The 19,860-nt window shown below is 41.0% G+C and overlaps 1 protein-coding gene across 2 annotated transcripts in view; it reads right to left on the bottom strand.

The window, feature by feature from the left end:
- Positions 1–3,945: 3,945 nt before the first annotated feature.
- The window catches only part of gdf11 (growth differentiation factor 11), a 37,427-nt gene continuing 21,512 nt past the window's right edge, over positions 3,946–19,860 (bottom strand). Inside the window, exons 4-5 of one of the 2 annotated variants that reach the window (XM_037768741.1) lie at positions 18,447–18,820; positions 3,946–7,339 (exon numbers count right to left, since the gene is read on the bottom strand). In XM_037768741.1, the coding sequence (XP_037624669.1) occupies positions 6,959–7,339; positions 18,447–18,820 (755 nt within the window). In that variant the 3' untranslated portion in view covers positions 3,946–6,958. The remainder of the gene's footprint in view (positions 7,340–18,446; positions 18,821–19,860) is intronic. The other variant, XM_037768748.1, reaches the window with a different exon arrangement.

Raw genomic sequence — 19,860 nt, 5'->3', positions numbered from 1 at the left:
TCACAAAACACACATAAAACTGTTCCTATTTGTGTGCTTTATAATTTTCTTGCACATGGGATACGGATGTGTGTGAAGGGGGGTGAAGGCGGATTTGATCGAGGGTTGTGTTTTTGGAGGTTTGATCAGTGACCTGGAATATTTTTGTGTATCCAGCCCTACCACGTCAGAGAGGGAGTGCAGCTGTGTCCTCGTATAACCTTACCTTTTTTTTAAAAAAATATATTATATCATCCCAATGAATTTTATCTGAGACAACTCAAGTGAGGAACCAACAGCTTTGTCAATACTTCACAGTTCATATTATAGAAAAATCTGCATCCTGATGTTTTTGTTTTGTTTGTTTCTTTTGTGTTTTCCCCTTTTTTCCCCGCCCATAATAATGTATCTAATATTAACAGCACTGCATGGGATATTTCTGTGCTTTAATGTGCAGTTATAGTCGGGCTACAGATTGAAGATGTTGTTCCTAAAAACGAGGCAGATTTAGGATTATTACCAGGACTGCAGGACGACAGCGTGGGACAAAAGGTTTTGTTTTTCGCTCTCGGGCTGATTCCTGTTGTTGCCAAAAGAGAGATGTCCGGCTGACTTTCAAGTAATCACACGCACTGCTGTGAGGAGCATTCAAAATAAGTGGGAGGAATGTGCAGATTGCTGTGTATTATTGGCAGAGGGGAAGCTGGTGTTTCATGTTTTCAGTCATCATTAGGATGTTGTACCTGTGTGAACACATTACACACTCCTGCATGAAAGATTTAGGTTTTGCTCATTGATGCATCTTCCTCTAAAACTGTTGTGGTCTGATTTTGTTCTTATTTCAACTTGATGTCCTTTGACCTCTGTGAGTTTTACATTCAATACATTATTATTATTGTAATATCGTAAGATTATGTATCTACTTTACATATTGATAATAAATAAGATCATTCTAGCCACTTTTAAATGCTTTCCTCTCTCTTGAGGAAAAGAAACTGAAAGCTACAAGAGATTGTGAGAAATCTTTGACATTTTTTAAAAACTGATTCAGAAATTTGATCATTTTCAGTGTTTCTATTAAGAAATGATTTGGTTAATATCAAATGCTGTTGTTTTTTCTTCACTTTTTCTTTACAATCATGTAATTCTATTTATGTTTTTAAAACAATTTCTCACTTTTCCTTCATGTCATATGGAAATACCCACATCCTTTGAATTATTTTCTGATTCAATTTAGATTCAATTTCAATCAATAAACCTGTCTCAGCACTATTTTGAAATTAATCTGTTTATCCAGCACTATTGTCCATCTATCATGACTAAGACACAGTTTCAAATACGGTTGAATCTTTAATATTGTTGCATTCATCAGAATGAACTGCATAGAAATTGTGAAACACCAAAAGGATGAACAGATGTGAGTATAATTAGGACCTTTGTTGCTTCCTTTTTTGTACCTGACTGTTAGAAAGGAAATCCTCCAGGGTATAGGATGGTCATCCTGTCCCCAGGTACACTCTCAGGTCTGTGGGATGGTGCAGCGACATGCCCCTGCAGCCTTCAGCCAGGCCCACCGAACGACACCTCACTACCATCTACTGCAGAGCCAGCTTCAAACCAGATGGTGCGCTGGGAACACAAAAGAGTGACAGCTGTCATTCACAGAGACACTGAACCACTGCGGTGAACTGGACCTAAACTGATTTAATGACTGCAAGTTCCACCAGATGTGAATTAAAATAAAGTTGATCAACATGAATGAGATTTTTTCTTCCAATTTCTCTCCCAGAGGTCACAGTCAAATTTAAATCATTTTTAGTGGAATAGACATAGCTCATTTATTTCTACACAGCACGCTGTGACTCGCTACTCGAGTTAATACCAATAATAATATCATTTAGTAGAATACAACTAATAATAGCATTCAGTTCTATTACAATTAACAAAAGCCTACTACTGGTGCTAAAGATGCTTCTAATAACAGTGATGTAACAAGAATGATTTACGTCGATGCTTTCTGTGACACAACAGGCAAAAAGTATATGACAAAACAACTGATTCAAAATATGAAGATGGCAGGCTAAATTAATTAAAAATATACTAACGCATAACAGAAAAGGTAGTCAAGGTATCAGTTAAATGAAGTAGAGCTTCAACATATTTGTTGGGAGATCAGAATGACAGCTTTGGTAGATCAGAATGACAAGTCAAGATGTATGACTAAGAGACTGTATATGAGTCAATATATCCATGATGAAACAAGTGAGATACTGTTTTCAGAAATAACTTACAAAATGTAATGTTTATGTTGTATTTATTACCCCAAAATATGATTTTATACGCACTTTGAGAAGATGAAATAAACATATTATTTCTCATTATTTTGAGGTACAACACAAATTCAATGAGCAGTAATAATAATAATCAACCACACACTTAAGTCCACTACTATTCCTTGTTGATGATTTTGACTCATCGAGACTCAGCTCTCGTGTCTTCGCTGTTTATTTTATTGTCATGTGAGATTCTTTCATCCCATAACAGTGCGTGTGATCTTCCCTGAACAGTTCCCCTCTCTATAAACACTGGCCAGTCACTGAGCCAGACAAAAAGGTGTTACTGATGACTGTGTCCAGCAATTTAAGCTATTGAGAGCTGCCCCCAATTCACCTTCTTTCTTAACTTTATGGCTATAATTGCCATAAAGCTCCTCCCAAATCCTCCCAGCCCCCACCGGCTTCTCTTGAGGGCTTTGTAACATGTTCAATATTCCCATTGTACTGTACTTTGTTTTGCCTCCATGGCATAGTCCAGTCTTTATTTAATGGAGCCGGGTCAGAGTTCATCATGTTAGTAGTCTTAAAGCTTTGGGTGCAGCATTCAGCCTCTAACACTTCACGTCCAGCTCGTACAACTATTCCTTATGTGCCAAAACAATAAAAACATCCATCAATGTCCTCCCTTGTCTATGTATGACTGATGATGTGTACGGCACATTGATGCACTTGAGGGGCAGGGGACTGTGTGAATGTTTGTTTATGTCAAGTGAGGATTTGTCAAAAGGTTTATGTCATTGCTGGCATCAGTCTCCTCGAGCTTGTACTGGGTGGTCTTTGTCTGTTTGCATCCGTAAAGAGCTTCGTTCTCACTCTCATTTGTCCCCTATTGATTCTCTAAATTAGGTTGATGAGAGGCCCTCCTATCAGGTGGCATATTAATTGGGTCAGGCTGGATCTTATATGACATCCAAATAATGGCAACCCGAACCCCAAGACTAAACCTTTGTCCTCTGAACGCTCTCTTTCACCAATTAGCCTCGATGGTGACGGTGATGGTGAATCTGCTTCCTGCCACGTCTGCTGCCCGTTACTGTTTTCCAAGAATCAGGATGCCACTGGTGGCTTAACCAAGTGTGTGTGTGTGTGTGCACTTCTCAAGGTGTGAGAGCAACCTGCCGGGAGTTTACACTCTCCAATTAAAAACTATTTGATAAACTAATTCCAGTGACTCTATATCTTTAAATTTGACTACTTTGAGGACAACTTAGCACACTTACCTGACTTAGCCTAGTTAAAACGTAAGTGTTTACTAAGTGGAGATTTAAGCATCACTAAATTAAAATGTATTCAACCGCACAAAGAGGTTCTTAAAGAAAACGTTGCAAAAATATTTACACCCAGTAACTGCCAGGTGTAACTCGACTGGGTTGCCCCAGCTATTCGTAAATTCATTACTTAATTTGTGCATAAAATCTCAGTAGCGAACTACTTGCTAGTGTCAAACTAGATTTGTGAAATCAGGTTGCACCACTACAGCTTAAAGGGCCAGTGTGTATGATTTGGCGTCATCTAGTGGTGAGGTTGCAGATTGCAACCAACTGAAACTTCTCCCGAGCGAGAAGAACTACGGTGGCCGACGCGAAAACGGGAATTTATCAGAGCTTTCAGAAATAAACAACAAATCCCATAAGCTAAATAAATGATTTATTGTACAAAAGAAAAATGACAGTAAATAAACAACAAAAGGCAAAAATAACAATTGAACAGTTATTCATATGCACAACCATTAAACTACAAAGTTGGAGTGATTTTTTTTTAAAAACTACACAAAGAACAGAGGAATGAAGGGGGAAAGTGAGAAAAACATTAGAAGCGGCGAACCTGTCCAAAACATCATAAATGTCAACATTTGGGTAGGTATTTACATTTCTTACTCTCATATATTTATATGAAAACACTCTCACACATACCAGTATACAAACACTAAAATTCAAAATGCAACTTCTCAACAAGCCATAGATGTGGGCACAGCTAATTATTTCTTTTGACCACACATTACCAGAGCCGCTACCATCAGTCACTCCGTCAATAACTCAATCTGAACCTGAGAGCAAGGGGACCCTGTGGTTTTCATCTACATTTTTTGGGGGGTGGTGGGGGGGTTCTTATAGGTTATGTTTGCACAGATTAATCGATGACAAATTAAAAAAAAAAAAAAAAGAAAAAAAGCAAGGTTTTTAGGAGGCTAAAGTGAGGTAGACAGACTTTGAAATGCATTGTAATTAATATTAATAAATAGACAATTGACCAGTTGAATTATTTCCAACCACTGCCCCTAAACCAGCTTTTTCCTCCCTTTGAAATGTTCTAGCATATTCCTGCGATCACAAAAGTTACAGCACACAACATGTCATCCTCTACTTTGGCTAACAATCCCTGGATACTCCTCCCATTCTTACATGGGTGCTTTCACTTAAAATACACACAAAGGCAAAAACATGTCTATGCAAGACAGTCGACACATTGTTTAAGTCAAAAGGACGCAGTCTCTCTAACATGGTAACAGATTAAAGTTGGTGGGCGGGCCATTTCCAGTTAAAGCATTCTATTTTCATTGATCCAGACACTTATACATATATGACTTATCACCCAAAGTGGGCAAGGAGGCCTTTCAGGCCGCTGGTACAGTACGTCCAGGTTCCAGATTGGATATAAGTGTGTGAGTGTATGGACAGGCCCCCGCTTCAGACAAAAGTCAGGAAAGCGTGATGGTATCAAAAAGAAGTGATAACCTCTCTAGTTCATGGTTTATCACCAGAAGCTTGAATAGTTTCTTTTTTTTTTAATCCTATACTGTACAAGCTCTCTTGTGCTTGGTAAAACACAAACAACACTTTACCTCCTCACGCCATGAACGTCCCATAGTGCAAAATTTATTGTTGGTAAGGTAGAGTGCCCCAAAAAAGGTTTTTGTACCCCTTTTTTTAATATATACATATATCATTTATATATAATGTCAGAAGGCTCTTCCTTTATCCAACAGCATAGTGCTTTCGTTTACAACAAAAGGATATCTTTGCTTTGACATCCAGGAGACAAAGACAGACTTCAAGCGTCACTAATCTACTGTGTTCAAGCACTAACAATATTTTATGATCATGACGATGCAGTTGAGGTGGAGGTGGATGGGGGCATTTCAAAACGCAATCAAATATGTTCTCTAAACTAAAGTCAGTAGTTGCGTTACATTCTCTTGATTTGTGTTTGTTGTGATTTATAATTACTTCTTTTCTGAAAATAGTATTGAAAAAAAGTGAATGAGCTAATGAAGCTACTGCTCTTTCTAAATGTAAGTGTATTTTTAAATACAGATGGGAACACTGCTGTAAGTATGAGTATGTAAACTTCTAGTCATATTACTGTAATCCTGTTTTGTGCTTTTTTCAGCTCAATAATTTGCAGCAGGGTGAACATTTGAGATCGTGTGTTTTATTTCAGGGTTTGCTTTCTGTTTGTTATTAATGCTCAGTCCCAGGCCTCTTCAAGTTATGAAACAGTGCATTTACTTCTCTGTTTTAAACATTTAATGCAAAAGTTGAAGGTGTTAAAGTGTATTTTCCTTTTGTCACGCAGAAGAAAGGAAATGTGTTCTCGTCATCCTGCAGGATCCTGCTCCTCCTCCTCCTCCTCTCCCAGGCGGTGCCGAATGACTTCAGAGTGCATCTACATTACAGTACTTTAGTTTTAGACTTCAGTGTGAAAGTGAAACCTAAATATGTCTTATCTACTTTTGCAGAATGGCAGAAATAGCTATACTGGCTTTATTTATCCGCTTTGAAAGACAGAGTTCAAATAGTATAACCTCCTCTTTCCCTTTTCCTTTTTGAGTTTTACAAGACTACAAATAAAAAAAGATCAAAGTAACTGTGAAAGGTTTTCGTAGATACTCGGGAAAGTCACACTGGGGTGTTATACATTAATAGAGGGTATAGGTTTGGTTTTGGATCTCCTCAACACTTTACATCTCTAGAGCACATCTCTAAACATCTGTAAACAAGATTTTGGATTTATACTAAGAGTATTTCTAACAGTAAACCCTCCTCACATTAGCATGGATTTAGTTCTTTTTTTTGTTAAAGTGATGGATTGCAAAATAATTCTGATCATGCCCCCTTGCAAACATTTTTGTGTTTCAAATCTCACCCGTAAGTTAGCGTATCTGTGAAATTAAGTATTTCCAAACTCACCTTTGAACTGAAATTGCTTTAAAAATATTGTAAATGCTTATGTCTCCTGTCATCTCAATCCACTAACCTGGACATTTCACAAAGATGCCATTAAAAAAACAAAAAACTTTATAAACCCACAAAACTAACACATACTCTATAACATAGTTTTGTTTCATTTACCGTTTTCTGAAGCTGCTCCACAAGGACAACCTCTTTAAATCATTCATAATGTACTGTATTTCCATCACTCAGTCCTTTTTTTGATTCATGTTTCATTTATAACTTTTTTTTTACAGTTAGAATCAATTTAATTACTGGAAAAAATGGAAACCCAGTGGGATGATTTTGTGGCTGAGCAAAGTGAAATCTGGTGCCATGGAGTTGGTTCTGGTGCCAGGGGAGAGCTCCGTAAGGGTTTTGGGTGGTTTGATGCGATGGTGGCTGTACACAAGTGTGCGTCTCCCCTGCAGCCTAAGAGCAGCCACATCTATCCACCACCATCCCGGGGATTTTGCCGTGAATGATCTGCTGCTTGTCATTGAAGTAGAGCATGTTAATGGGGGACATCTTGGTCGGGGTACAGCATGGCCCTGCAGAGCCTCTGGGGTTGGCGTGCTGCACCAGGTGGGTGTGCGGGTATTTCTGCATAAACATGTACTCGCACTGGCCGGAGCAATAGTTGGCTTTGTAGCGTTTGGGGGCAATGATCCAATCCCAGCCGAACGCCTCGAAATCCACAGTCAGAGGGTAGCGACAGCAGCGAGACTCGGTGGAGTGCTCATCGCAGTCCAGGCCGAGATTTCTCCGAGAGCGTTTGGTCGTCTCAAGGACTTTCACTTCCAGGAATGGCTGCTGGAATCAGGGGGAGGAGAGGCAAGACAGAGAGAAAGAGGTGGTTATAAGAGAACAACAACATGACTTAAATATCACTTAAGGAAAATACAAATATTTAACAAAAAGAACAAAACATCTACAGTTTATGACATCACTGTTTAATGTCACTTAATGTCTAAAAAGGCAGAGTTTTAGATGAGAAGACCGGAACCTCTCATATCTGTGCATTGACTAAGGATCTATAGAGCCAGGAGGTTATTAGCTTATCTTAGCATAGAGACTGCAAGCAGGAGGACTAGTCTTGCTCTTTCCAAAGTTTAAAAATAAGCCCACTTGGCTGTCACAATATCACATTTTCACTGACGCCGCACCAAACCGCCTGTCCATCTCTTGCTTCATTTTACCCTCACTCATGAACAAGACCCTGAGATACTTAACCTCCCTCGCTTGGGGCAGTGACTCACTCCCAAACCTGGAGGACGCAATCCACCGTTTTCCAGCAGAGAACCATGTCGTCAGACTTGGAGGTACTGACTCTTATCTCGACAACTTCATACTTGGCTGCAAACCGCCCCAGCGTGTGCTGAAGGTCGTGGTCTGATGAAGCCAACAGAACCACATCAATGGATGCAATTCTGAGGTCCCCAATCAAGGCACCCTCCTCCCCCCGGCTACGTCTTGAGATCCTGTCCATGAAAATCACAAACAGGATCGGTGAGGGACAACCCTGGCGGAGGCCAACACCCACCAGAAACATGTTTGACTTTGTGCCAAGTATACAGACACAGCTCTCACTTTGGTTATACAAGGACCGGATGGCTCGTAACAACGACCCTGGTACCCCGTAAGGGTAAAGAGTTGGTCCACTGTTCCACGGCCAGGACGGAAACTGCATTGTTCCTCCTGGATCTGAGGTTGGACAATCGGTCGAAGCCTCCTTTCCAGCAACCTAGAATAAACTTTCCTGGGGAGGCTGAGCAGTGTGATACCCCGATAGTTGGAGCACACCCTCCAGTCCCTCTTTTTAAAAAAGGGGAACCACCACCCTGGTCTGCTATTCCACAGGCACACTCCCTGACCTCCATGTGACACTGAAGAGGCATGTCAGCCAAGACAGACAGCCCCACAAAATCCAGAGCCTTTAGCACCTCAGGGCAAATTTCATCCACTCCTGGCACCTCACCGCTGAGGAGCTTTTTGACTACCTCAGCGACCTCTGCCAAGGAAATGGATAAGCCTTCCCCTGAGTCTTCAAACTCTGCCTTCTCTATGGAGGACGTGTTGGTCGGGTTCGGAAGTTCCTCAAAGTGCTCTTTCCACCGCTCGGCGATAACCCCAGTCTGGGTCCACAGTTCTCCTCCCCTGCTGAACACAGCCTGAGCCGAGCCCTGCTTTCCCTTTCTGAGTCGTCAAACGGTTTGCCAGAACTCCCTTGAGGCCAACCGAAAGTCCTTCTCCATGGTTTCCCTGAACTCCTCCCACACCCAGGTTTTTACTTTGGCGACCGCCGCAGCTACAGCCCTTCTGGCCAACCGGTACCTGTCTGCTGCCAGCCTCCCCCGGGAAGCGATACAAATTCTTCTGGAGGTGGGAGTTGAAGACCTCACAAACAAGGGCCTCAGCCAGACGTTCCCAGTTTACCTTAACTACACGTTTAAGTTTTCCAGGTCTGTCTGCCAGCCTCCCCCGCTATCTGGTACACTTATGAACCGCCCTATGCTTGAACGTGGTGTTTGTAATGACCAATCCATGACCAGCACAGAACTCCAACAACAAAGCACCACTCGGGTTCAGATCAGGCAGGCCATTCCTCACAAACACCCCCCTCCAGGTTTCTCCATCATCCATCATTCATCCATCGACGTGAGCGTTGAAATCCCCTAGCAGAAGTGTGGAGTCCCTAGTCGGCGCCCTTTCCAAGACACCACCCAGAGACTCCAAGAAGGCCGGGTATTCCGAGCTGCAGTTTGGTGCATAAGCACAAACAACAGTCAGACTTCTTCCCAGCGACTCGTAGTCACATAGAGGCGACCCTCTCGTTCTCCGGGGAGAACTCCAATACAGCAGCGCTCAGCCGGGGGCTCCACATCCGCCTCTCACCCTGGGCAACTCCGGAAAAGGCGAGAGTCCAGCCCCTCTCCAGGAGCTTGGTTCCAGAACCAGAGCTATGCGTGTAGGTGAGCCCAACTATATCTAGTTGATACCTAGAGCCAGTCTGCGATGCCGGGGATCAGCACGCCTAGATCCCTGCCTTTGCCTGCCGCCTAGCTCACACTGCACCCGACCACAATACCTATCCCTGCGGGTGGTTGGCCCACAGGGTGGTGTCTCCAAGTTGATCTTTCTGGCTGTTCCCGGCCAGGCCCCAAGTGCCAAGGCCGGCCACCAGCTCCACTCCCAGGTCTGGCTCCAAAAGGAGGCCCCGGTTTTCCTTTTCAGGGCGAGGTTCCACAACTCTTTTTAGTCCGATTCATAAAGGGTCTGTGAATCGCTCTTGGTCTGGCCCCTCTCCTGGGACCACTTTGCCTTGGGAGACCCTACCGGGAGCTAATATCCCCGACAACACAGCTCCCAGGGTCACTGGGACACACAAAACCCTCCACGTTAAGGTGGCGATTCATTTGAGGGGAGATTCATTGGAGGGATGACATGATAACATGATATCAATATTACATTTTTAAATATCACGGTTATCGTCAATTGACACGCCTAACGCCCACCAACGCCAACTAAAACTCACCAATAAACATGTGTCTTATTGTTTTAATCTGTGGACAAACTGAAGAGTAAAATGACAAATTGTGTTTTAAGGGGGAGTTTCATACTGTAACTATTTCTTGATGAACAACAGTTTATTCGTCCATCCAGCCCTTCTGTGTCTCTGCTGGTTGCCTGGCAACCTCACGACAACAACAAGACTCTGGGAAGTTACAGCTCCCAGCAGTTATTTGCCAAGAAATTGTTACAGCATTCAAGTCTCCTTAGAACCTCAAAGTGTCGTCTTTACAGTTCTGTTTGTGCACGGATTAAACGAAACAGCTTTAAAGGTGCTGGTAGGCAAATTTTTCAATAGAGCCGGGCTAACTGTTTCCAATATTTATGCTAATGCTAAGCTGATGGCCTCCCAGCTTTAGCTACATATTTAATGCCCAAACTTGAGAGCTGTATCGATCTTCTCTCGTGTATTTCCACAAAAATTGGGAAATATTCCATTCATTTCTTACACTGTAGATGCAAGATTATTTACAGCACTTGGATTTAACTTTTTAGGGTATCAGTGTAATCTGTATATAGCTACAATTTATATACAGAGAAGAGATTATAATTTACACCATTTCTTTTTTCATCCTGTCATATTCATGTGTTTAATTTTGGCCCTAACAGAAAAGACTGAATATCTTTTTTCCCAGAATACATATTGACATATTGTAGCATATACATTTTGTTTTATGAAGGTTTGAGGATTGAAACATTTCTAATAAAATGAATAGTGATCCAGCGTGAGGAGGATTCTTAAAAAAAATTAATACATAAATAATGTCTGCATCCCATTTAGTTTGACCAGTTCTAGGGCTCTGCTATTGTGCATGATGGCTCATTGCCATTGTTAATGAAGTTGGATCCACCTGTGTTTTTCCTGCTGTTTCAATTCAAAATGTCTAAATAGTATGTTTGTCAGACTGAGGACAAACAAAGGTCACAAAGGTCTTATGGACCAAACATTTATGCAACTGAGGAGGACTGCATATAGAATTTGCTTTTGCACAAACACTGCCACCACTTTACAACTGCACATATTTTGCATTCAATCCATGTGTCAGCTAACTTACAAACACAGAAATTGGACTACAAGCTAAAAACGTCTTCTGATACTTCAGTAGGTCAGCGTTAAGCACTTCTAAGAATTGACTAAAGATGCCAAAGTACAGATAAAACTTTGTCTAAGTGAATTAAAGTGTTCAGCACATAATATTCTAATGCTGTGATTTCAGGATAGACAAAAGAGAGAAATTTTACTAAATAAAAATGTATGTAAATCTGATTAAATGCTATTTCATGTGGTAGTTACACTGAAAGAATAAAATGCTTTTGACCATTTTGTATGTTTTTAAACAATGACCTTGTCTTTGTTGGAGCGATACTAATATCCTGACTGATGCTGACGTGATATTTTACATGCAATATTTAAGGCTTTTCACATTCTGTGACTTTTTTTAAATGAAGTAGGCTAGACACTAAGAAGATATCCCAAAGATGAAAACCAAATGTTGATGCCAACAGAGGAGTTAGTCAAAATATAAAAAAACTGAATCTTCCCCTTTCAACAAGGGATGGGTCATGATTTAAAATTTTTCGAATACTCGTTAAGTTATAAAAAATTTAATAGTTTATGTAACTATTCGATCCCATCTTAAAAGAAATATATTTCCCTTGTATTAACCGTTGCAGGCGCTGCCCGGTAGTAACGTTACTACTGGTAAAATGTGTGTGGTATGTTCAGTTCGGCTCTTTGTGTGTGTGCCGCTTGCGCAAACCCCCGTGCTCCCTCTGAAGGAGAGTTGGGTACCCGGAGGCGCTGCACTTGGTTTAAGGTTGCGAATGGCGGGCCAGGCCCATTGGCACCGGACCACCCTCCCCGGGCAGACCCCCCGCACCGCCGCGAGTGCACCCCGATGTCGTGTCCGCGTGCAAGCGGCACTGCACCCCAAGTAGAATCAGCTGTTCCAGCAGCAGAGCATGTCATCATTCAAACCCGGCAGAAACAAAATAAAACTCACTAAAACCGTCTTGGTTTGGCTTTACTCCGGCCTATTCCACTGTTCACACAATATGGTTGAAAAAAACTCTTAATCCAAAACGTTAGATGGGAAAATGTGCCGACGCTACATGTCGTTTCCCCCCCCTGTGTCTGTCTCTCCCCGCAGAGCAGCTGCTGCGGGTGTGTGTGTCTGTGTTTTGGGGGGGGGGGGATTATTATTATTATTCGAATAATAATCGACTAATTCCCAGTGATTTTCGAATAGTATTTTTGCTTGGAGTGCACATTCCTACTTTCAACCTGTCAAGTAGCTGTCGTGTGTTGTGACCTTCTTCTCAACATGTGTAGAAATAATTCATGGCTAATCACACCAGTAATTCAAATGTAGTCCAGGTACAAAATGAATCATTTCTGCAACACAAACTGATGATCCACTATAAATAATTACAACAGCAGGCCAATAAGCCTTTTTCACAAAAAGACACTTTGACTTGTCACAGTTGGGAAAAACCACAGTAAAAACCCTCTAGTTATCTACACAGCGGAATGGTTTGTAAAGCGAGAATATGATCTGATTCAGCCCGGTCGCAGGAAGAGGCCTAAGAATGGCACGATAATAAAAGCGTGCGATAAGAACGTTGTTCTTGCCTCTGGTGTGGCATTTGTACGCCATGCAATCTGTACTGACTGCAATGTAAATGCATCCACGTAGATATGCCACACAACTAGTGATGTAGACTAAAAAGACAGAGAAAGACTGCTTATGGTGGGCGGGAGGGGAACTAGATGTGTCCAACAAACACACGATTTAAACCAGGGGACCGCTGTTTGAGACTGGTGTTTTGTATTGTAAGTTATGTTAGTGACATTTGTGATGTTTGTGATGTGTTTTCTGTATATAAGTTACGCTGTTTCTGTACGTGTTAAGGTAAAGTGGTTTTGTTGCCTAAACCTAAGTGAGTGGTTTTGTTGCCCCCTGCTGGTAGCCTACTGCACCTTCATACAACTCTGCAATATTTACGACACTGCAAGACAAAATGTGACATTGACACGCTATCCTCTGGTGGATAGGCGGGTCTATTACACGTTTTGGCGTGATATTGGGTTGTCTGATTAGTAACCATGACACATTTTGGTAAGTCATAGGAAAATCAGTAGGTGTAATTGATAACAAGCAAACACGTTACATTTAGGTGTGCTGGTTCCAGAGCTCTGGTATTATGCTCAATGGCTTATTGGGACACTTGATGGACCTGACCCATCATTAACAATATTTGTTTCACTGGTGCTTTTCCTACTGAAGAGAATTCAAGGATTTTTTTTTTATCAATTTCTACATTTTAGGTTGATACACTAAGCGTCTTAGCCCCAACATTTTCAATATTCAATTCCCTCAGTCAGGTCTAGTTTTTTCCACTGGAATAAATCTGAGTTCTACCAACACCTCATTTTATATGAAAAAAATAGGTAGTCTCTGATTTAGCTTACCATTGCTAACAGTTGCTAATGGCAGCTCTCTAGAGTAAAACATGGACGACCCCAAAGGAGCCGAAAGTGATGTGGAAAAAGATTTAAAGTGGCAGTAGGCAGTATATTTTTGGCATCATTGGGCAAAAATTCCATAATAACCTTTCAGCATATTGTAATTCAAGTGTTCTGAGAGAAAACTAGACTTCTGCTTGTTTTCCTCTGGTCTGTGAAATCCCGCAGATGCTGTTAGGAGCACCAGAGGACACCGGAGGACACTGGAGGACACCGGAGGACACCGGAGGACACAGAGGCACATGATTTTTTTCAGGTTACCTGTTTCATGTACTACTGTCACGATATAGCGACCGTTTTATAAAAATAACTTTTTTTAATCATATTTGCTCCAATCTCGCCTACTTCAGCTTTAAAACTGCTTAAAAATCAAAACCTACTAATCTGATATTTCACAAAAACATATGAATTAATTTTTAATTTTTAATGTAGGAACACAATGTGCCATTTGAGCTGCGATTCAAAGAGCATTGATAGATCTTTTTCTAACGTCGATGGCTGACTCTGTATACTTGGTTTGAACCATGACCCGGGAGGTCATCTGCAGGCTACCATAAACTTGACCTTTGGGCAAAGCAAGCGGATCAAATATTTTACTCCATCATGTTTGTTTTACAAAGCCTTCCTCTCCCCACAGTGATTCCAGCTGGGCTCCAGCACAGTTTTTTGTGACGCATTCAAAAGAGGAAATAAGCTGAAAGGCCGTTGGGGTGAGACCATGTCAGCCTGGCCTTTAGGGCTTTTGTTGTAGAAAAAAGACCCAGAGGATCAGGGAGAAGCAGAGTTTGACTCTTTCTCTGCTTGTTGTGTTTTGTTTTATTTTGGTACGCTAGCCTGTGTTTTTGATCTTTTCCCTTTTTTTCCTTCAAGAATAATATCGCACACTGCTGTGTGCTCAGAAGGCAGAGATTTATTGGCCAAGACACCAGAGCTGCCCTCTGATATGTGTTGTGAAGATCTGACCCAAATGACCACTTAGTAAATATTTGGTGTTGCTTAACTGGGATGAGTGGCCTACATAATTCCACGTAGTTGTTGTATGTAACTGTCAGTTGCAGTAACTCTGGGATTTCTAACTAGATTAATGATTCACAGATGGTTTTGCTTTAAGAAGTTTGAACTCATCCGTGCAAGCCCATCCATTACATTAGACATAAACACAGTACATTCATATAAAAACCTAAACAAACAAGCAAAGATCCTGTTCTCAGGGTTTGAGGCCCAGGAGCATCCTTTCAACATGAGACTAAATGGTTGATGTGAAAATCTTTAAAGGAATGCTCAAACTAATCAGAGGAACATTAGTTGACAATCCATTCACATTTCGCAAAGAGTACAATCTTTTCTACAGTTTTTTAAAGGTAGGTTTGGTAAAGATTTGAGAAACATTTTGTTATATTAGTTGAAATTCTCACTACATCCCAACAACAAAAGAGTGCTGCAGGGATGACGTATTTTTGTAGGCCAACCAGAAAGTTAGCATCACACTGAGTTCCCAGAACACAAAGTCAATGGGATTTTCCAGAAATTTATGTTGAAAATAAGCTCTGTGGCAAACACACGTTTATGATACTTACACATTTTGTTCAGCAAGATAGTCTCCACAAATGAACACGACTTTTATGATTTTTGAGGTGGAAAGTCAATCGCCAGAAGTAAAAAGCTAACGTTAGGCTATAAACGAACTACACCACGGTCACATGAACACAAGTATATACAACGAGGCTGTAAAGGCGGATGAGTCGGCGTGATGACGTTTAATAGTCTCATTTAGCTAATTGTTAGCAACCGCCTTTTTTAAGACACATTAAGGCTTCAAAATTCACGAGTGGGATATTTATTGATGTATTTTACGTCGTAGAACAAAACATTAAAATCTCGTGAGCTTGTGTTAACCACAGACCTGACTTCAGGCATCTAACTAAAAACCCATTAAAAAACCCATTGACTTCCAGACGAGAGAACCGGAAGTGCTAAAATGTTAATTCAATTATAAAGGCGGCGATGCCGGCGGCACGGAGGTCCCAGGGGACCGCGGTACAATGACGTTTTATTTTGATGTAAAAATATGAACCCAAATTCACGAATATGTATGATATTACTACTGATATTCATGTGATATTACGTCAACATCTGCTGTATTAGCCGTGTGTTTACTACGTGTTTATTTGCAAATAGAGCGGGGAAGTGAGATCGGATCACAAGTGGTCACTCAAGACGCATGTGGAAACGCATTCTAATGCCAGATGTGAACAGACGTACTTAAAGCTGTCCACTTGTGATCCGATCACTCAGGAGGCAGGTTAATGCCAGGTCTGAACAGGGCCAGTGTTGCCAACTTGGCGACTTTCTCGCTTGATTTAGGGACTTTTGGAGCTAGTGCTGCTAGCTACTTTCATTAGAAAAGAGTTGGCAACACTAGGCTGGGTTTTTTGGTTGGATAATTTTTTTAAATCTAGTGCACTCTTGCTGGTTTCTCACAATCACCGAGCCTGCCTTTAATATAATTGTCTGTGCAAGAACAATTTCAGTTGTCACCACCACATGGACAGAAAAATGGAAAATGGTTGTGTGTACACAGAAGATGCACATTCAATTTAGGTTTTCTAAAATGCAAATATGAAGAATATGAGAATGGTGAAAGCTGATCCAAACAAAGCAGCTGTGTTTTCTCTGGACTGAACTAAATATAGAGTGGTCATGGCTGACATGTTCAAATAGAGTGCAGTGGTGGTGGTATTTAGGGTCATAAATACATGATGCTTCAATAAACTCCCCATTTTAAGTTGTGTGTAGTCTTTTTTTCCCTCCAATTCCACCATTTGGTAATATGCATACGATTTCTGACACATAATACAGCTCTTCCTGTGTTTGTACATGTAAACAGCCTTCAAAAAACTCTTGCACATACAGTATATGCCCAGAGGTAATGGAAATGTCCAGCCTTCAACAGATCCCTGCTGTTTCATGCCTGTAGGCTTCAAATCACCTCTTTCTGTGTGGAGATTTACAATCAGTGTCTTTAACTAACACAACAAATGTTTGTTTGTGTTTGAGGTGAACCTGTGACATAAGTCAGAGGGAAGCTGTTCTCTCAATAGCGTGACTTTGTGATTCAGGCCGTTGGAATGAATGGAGCTTTACAAAAACGTGTCGGCTGCAGGTTTGTTTGAAACCATTTGTGCTTTTACAGAAGTGTAGCTTCTGTATGCTTTGACCGAGGCTCAAAACATGGATTTTGATGTAAGTATGGTGTACACTGAATTACCACTATTACTATTAATGTCAACACTTCATCGTAGTATTTGCTATGTTTTTAGTATTTATAATGCAGATTGATGCTACATGATGTACATATCTCATCCACTGAGAATTTGTTGACATCCTTCTGTGCAGCCACTGGTTTTCATTAATTTCACTGTAATGTGAGAAACAACTTACAGATTCTTAACACTTGCTTAAGATGAACAATCCTTTACTGGGAAAACAATTTCTGCTTCAACCTTTGTAAAGTAAAGGTTGTGTGTGGTGATGTAGAACACGTTTTAGGATCTGCTTATGACTTAAACTGTGATGCTTTCATTGACAAGCAAGTCTGAAGTCTTATCAAGTATTATCAAGATTTTGATAATCTGAATTATATTAACGGTGGCTGCCAGGAAGATAGGAAACAATATTCAGAAATCTAAAACACAGCAGCGCACTTTTACTAAACAGTGGTTGGGAACTTTTCAAAATCTACTCTGAAACAAATATAAAGTCTAAAAGATGCAAGACAAATGTTGTAGGACAACATCAAATCTGATAACTAACTTGAAGTTTTATACATCAGTATAGTAGCCTGTGTTGCATCCTCACTAGATAGCATAGACTGTTGGCCTATATAAAAAATGGATGTAGTCACCGTGGCAACACCCATCGGTTTATGGACTGCCGTTTTGAAGCCTCGAGTTCAGCATTTTGGCCATCTTGTTTCTTTTGCAACCAGAAATGACACAAGAGGGCGGAGCTAGGTACAACGCTGAATAATGCTGAGTAAGACATTTTTAGTTGAACAAAAAGGTTATGATTAACTTTCATGAACTGAAAACACTGTGAAAGGGTTAAAGTAGTTGTAAGATGAAAACACGGACAACTCCCAGACCGGACAATGCCGTGGTAGCGATCCGTCAATCCCAAGGTAGCCACGCCCTAAAGCATACCCTGCTTTATGGTCTATTTGACTCTAAATGGGACCATCATTTACTAAATGAACATCATGCTGTATTGAAGAAGACTTGAAACTAGCGATTGAGACCATAAACTCATGTTTACAATGTTTACTGAGGTAATAAATCAAGTGAGAAGTAGGCTCATTTTCTTATAGACTTATATACAATCAGACTTCTTTTTGCAACCAGAGGAGACGCCCCCTGCTGGCTATTAGAAAGAATGCAAGTTTAAGGCACTTCTGCATTGGCTTCACTTTTCAGATCCGGAGTTGCCCACTGCTAGATAGTGACTGTGAGCAATTTTATGTAAATATTGAACTCTCTATCTTTTCTATTTTAAGGATTGACAGTAGAGATTAACAGAAAAAATGTGGAGAGAGAGAAAGGGAAATGACGTGCAGGATGTCATCAATCTTTTACTCTATGAATATTTGTTTAAGTCTATTTTAGTCCAGTTATCAATACAAATTCACATTTCTCTTCAAATCAAGTTTTTTTTCTCTAACATGATTTTGGCTGCCGTGCTTTGAGTGAAATAATACATTTGCGTAAATCTGAGCTATAAGAGAAGTGATTCTTCCCCTGCCCCATGGACAGGTCTGAGGGTCCTTACCAGCCCCTCCTCCCCGGGTCGCAGCGAGGTAACTGCCAGGTCATTGCCGCTCTCATCAAAGGCGTTGATATCTATCCCCCAGTTGGTGTGGGGCTGCTTGAACCAGTTCTGCAGAACGTGCTTAAAGTCAATACTTTGCCAGTGGCCGACCCTGGAGTTGAGCTCTATCTTCAGGGAGCGGATGCGGATGTGGCGGCTGCCCTGGTCCGTGACGGGCTTCAGCCGGAGGATCTGCAGGTAGACCGTGGAGGTCTGCTGCAGCGGTCGCAGGTACACCCACAGCTGGGCCTTCAGCACCTTGGTGAACATCAGCTTGGGGCTGAATTTGAAGAAGCAGCAGCTCGGCTTCCCGTTCACCTGCACCAGGGGCTCCGCTGTGGAATAGAAGACATTTACATTTATACATGTCTTATATATCCAGTATAATATATACATATATTATCAAGATCATCATCCTTCAAATAGCACTGAACAATACAAGTCCAACAAGGGACCTTTGTTGCATGTCATTCCCCATCTATCTCTGTCTCTCCCATCATTTCCTGTCATCTTCCTACTTTGACTATCAAATAAAAGCATATAAATGCCCCTAAAAACATTTTTTAAAAATCCTTTCACCACAACATACATTTCGCTTGAACGTGTGTGATAAAATTAATTTTATACACATTTTTATTTTGACTCCATCTTTGGTGATAAACATTCCTGATACAATGTTTTTCCCAGACTTTCTGCAGGTTTTGCTCTTTTCTGTCTGTTTGTGCATTGTTGGCTCCAAATACATCACTACCTGTGCATCAGAAGAAAACCCCAGTTCAAAACAGTATTTGGAACAGCAATTGCATAAACTTTCATCAACTCAATGTACGTTCCCAAATCACAAAACAATACAACAACCCTGGGCCCGACTGAAGGGTTCAGAAATCTATAATTAAGCTGACCAGCACAAATAAAAAAGAGACAGCTGCATCCATGCTCTCAGTCCTTCACCAAAGGATCAAACCACGACTCTCTTCCTTCATGTATTGTTAAAAACTACAATCATACTCGGCCACATAACTGAAAGGGATCTCTGATGGAGCCAAGCGAAGACTTTTGAAGATAAAAGAGAATTTACTCCCAAAGAGTCCACAAAACCTCTCAGCAGTACCTTTATGAGTAACTACCAGTAGCTCTTACTTTTGGGCACATTTTCCATAAAGTCACAGGGTAAAGAATAAAGTTTTATTATTGAAGTGCAAACTTTTTCCTCAATGATACTAACAAATACCATATTCTGCATGAAACGAGAGACAGTGGTCAAGACACCCAACTCCTCTGTGTTTACTTAGTGCTTTAATCCATGCGCTTTAAACTACATGGCCTCCCCACAGCTTTTTTTACTTTATCATATTAGGAGAAGTACAATGTTTCG

Source organism: Sebastes umbrosus, chromosome 1 (genome assembly GCF_015220745.1).
Source record: "Sebastes umbrosus isolate fSebUmb1 chromosome 1, fSebUmb1.pri, whole genome shotgun sequence".
Taxonomy (NCBI): domain Eukaryota; kingdom Metazoa; phylum Chordata; class Actinopteri; order Perciformes; family Sebastidae; genus Sebastes; species Sebastes umbrosus.
Note: the sequence above shows the minus strand (reverse complement) of the source record. Positions and strands in the feature narration are given on the sequence as shown.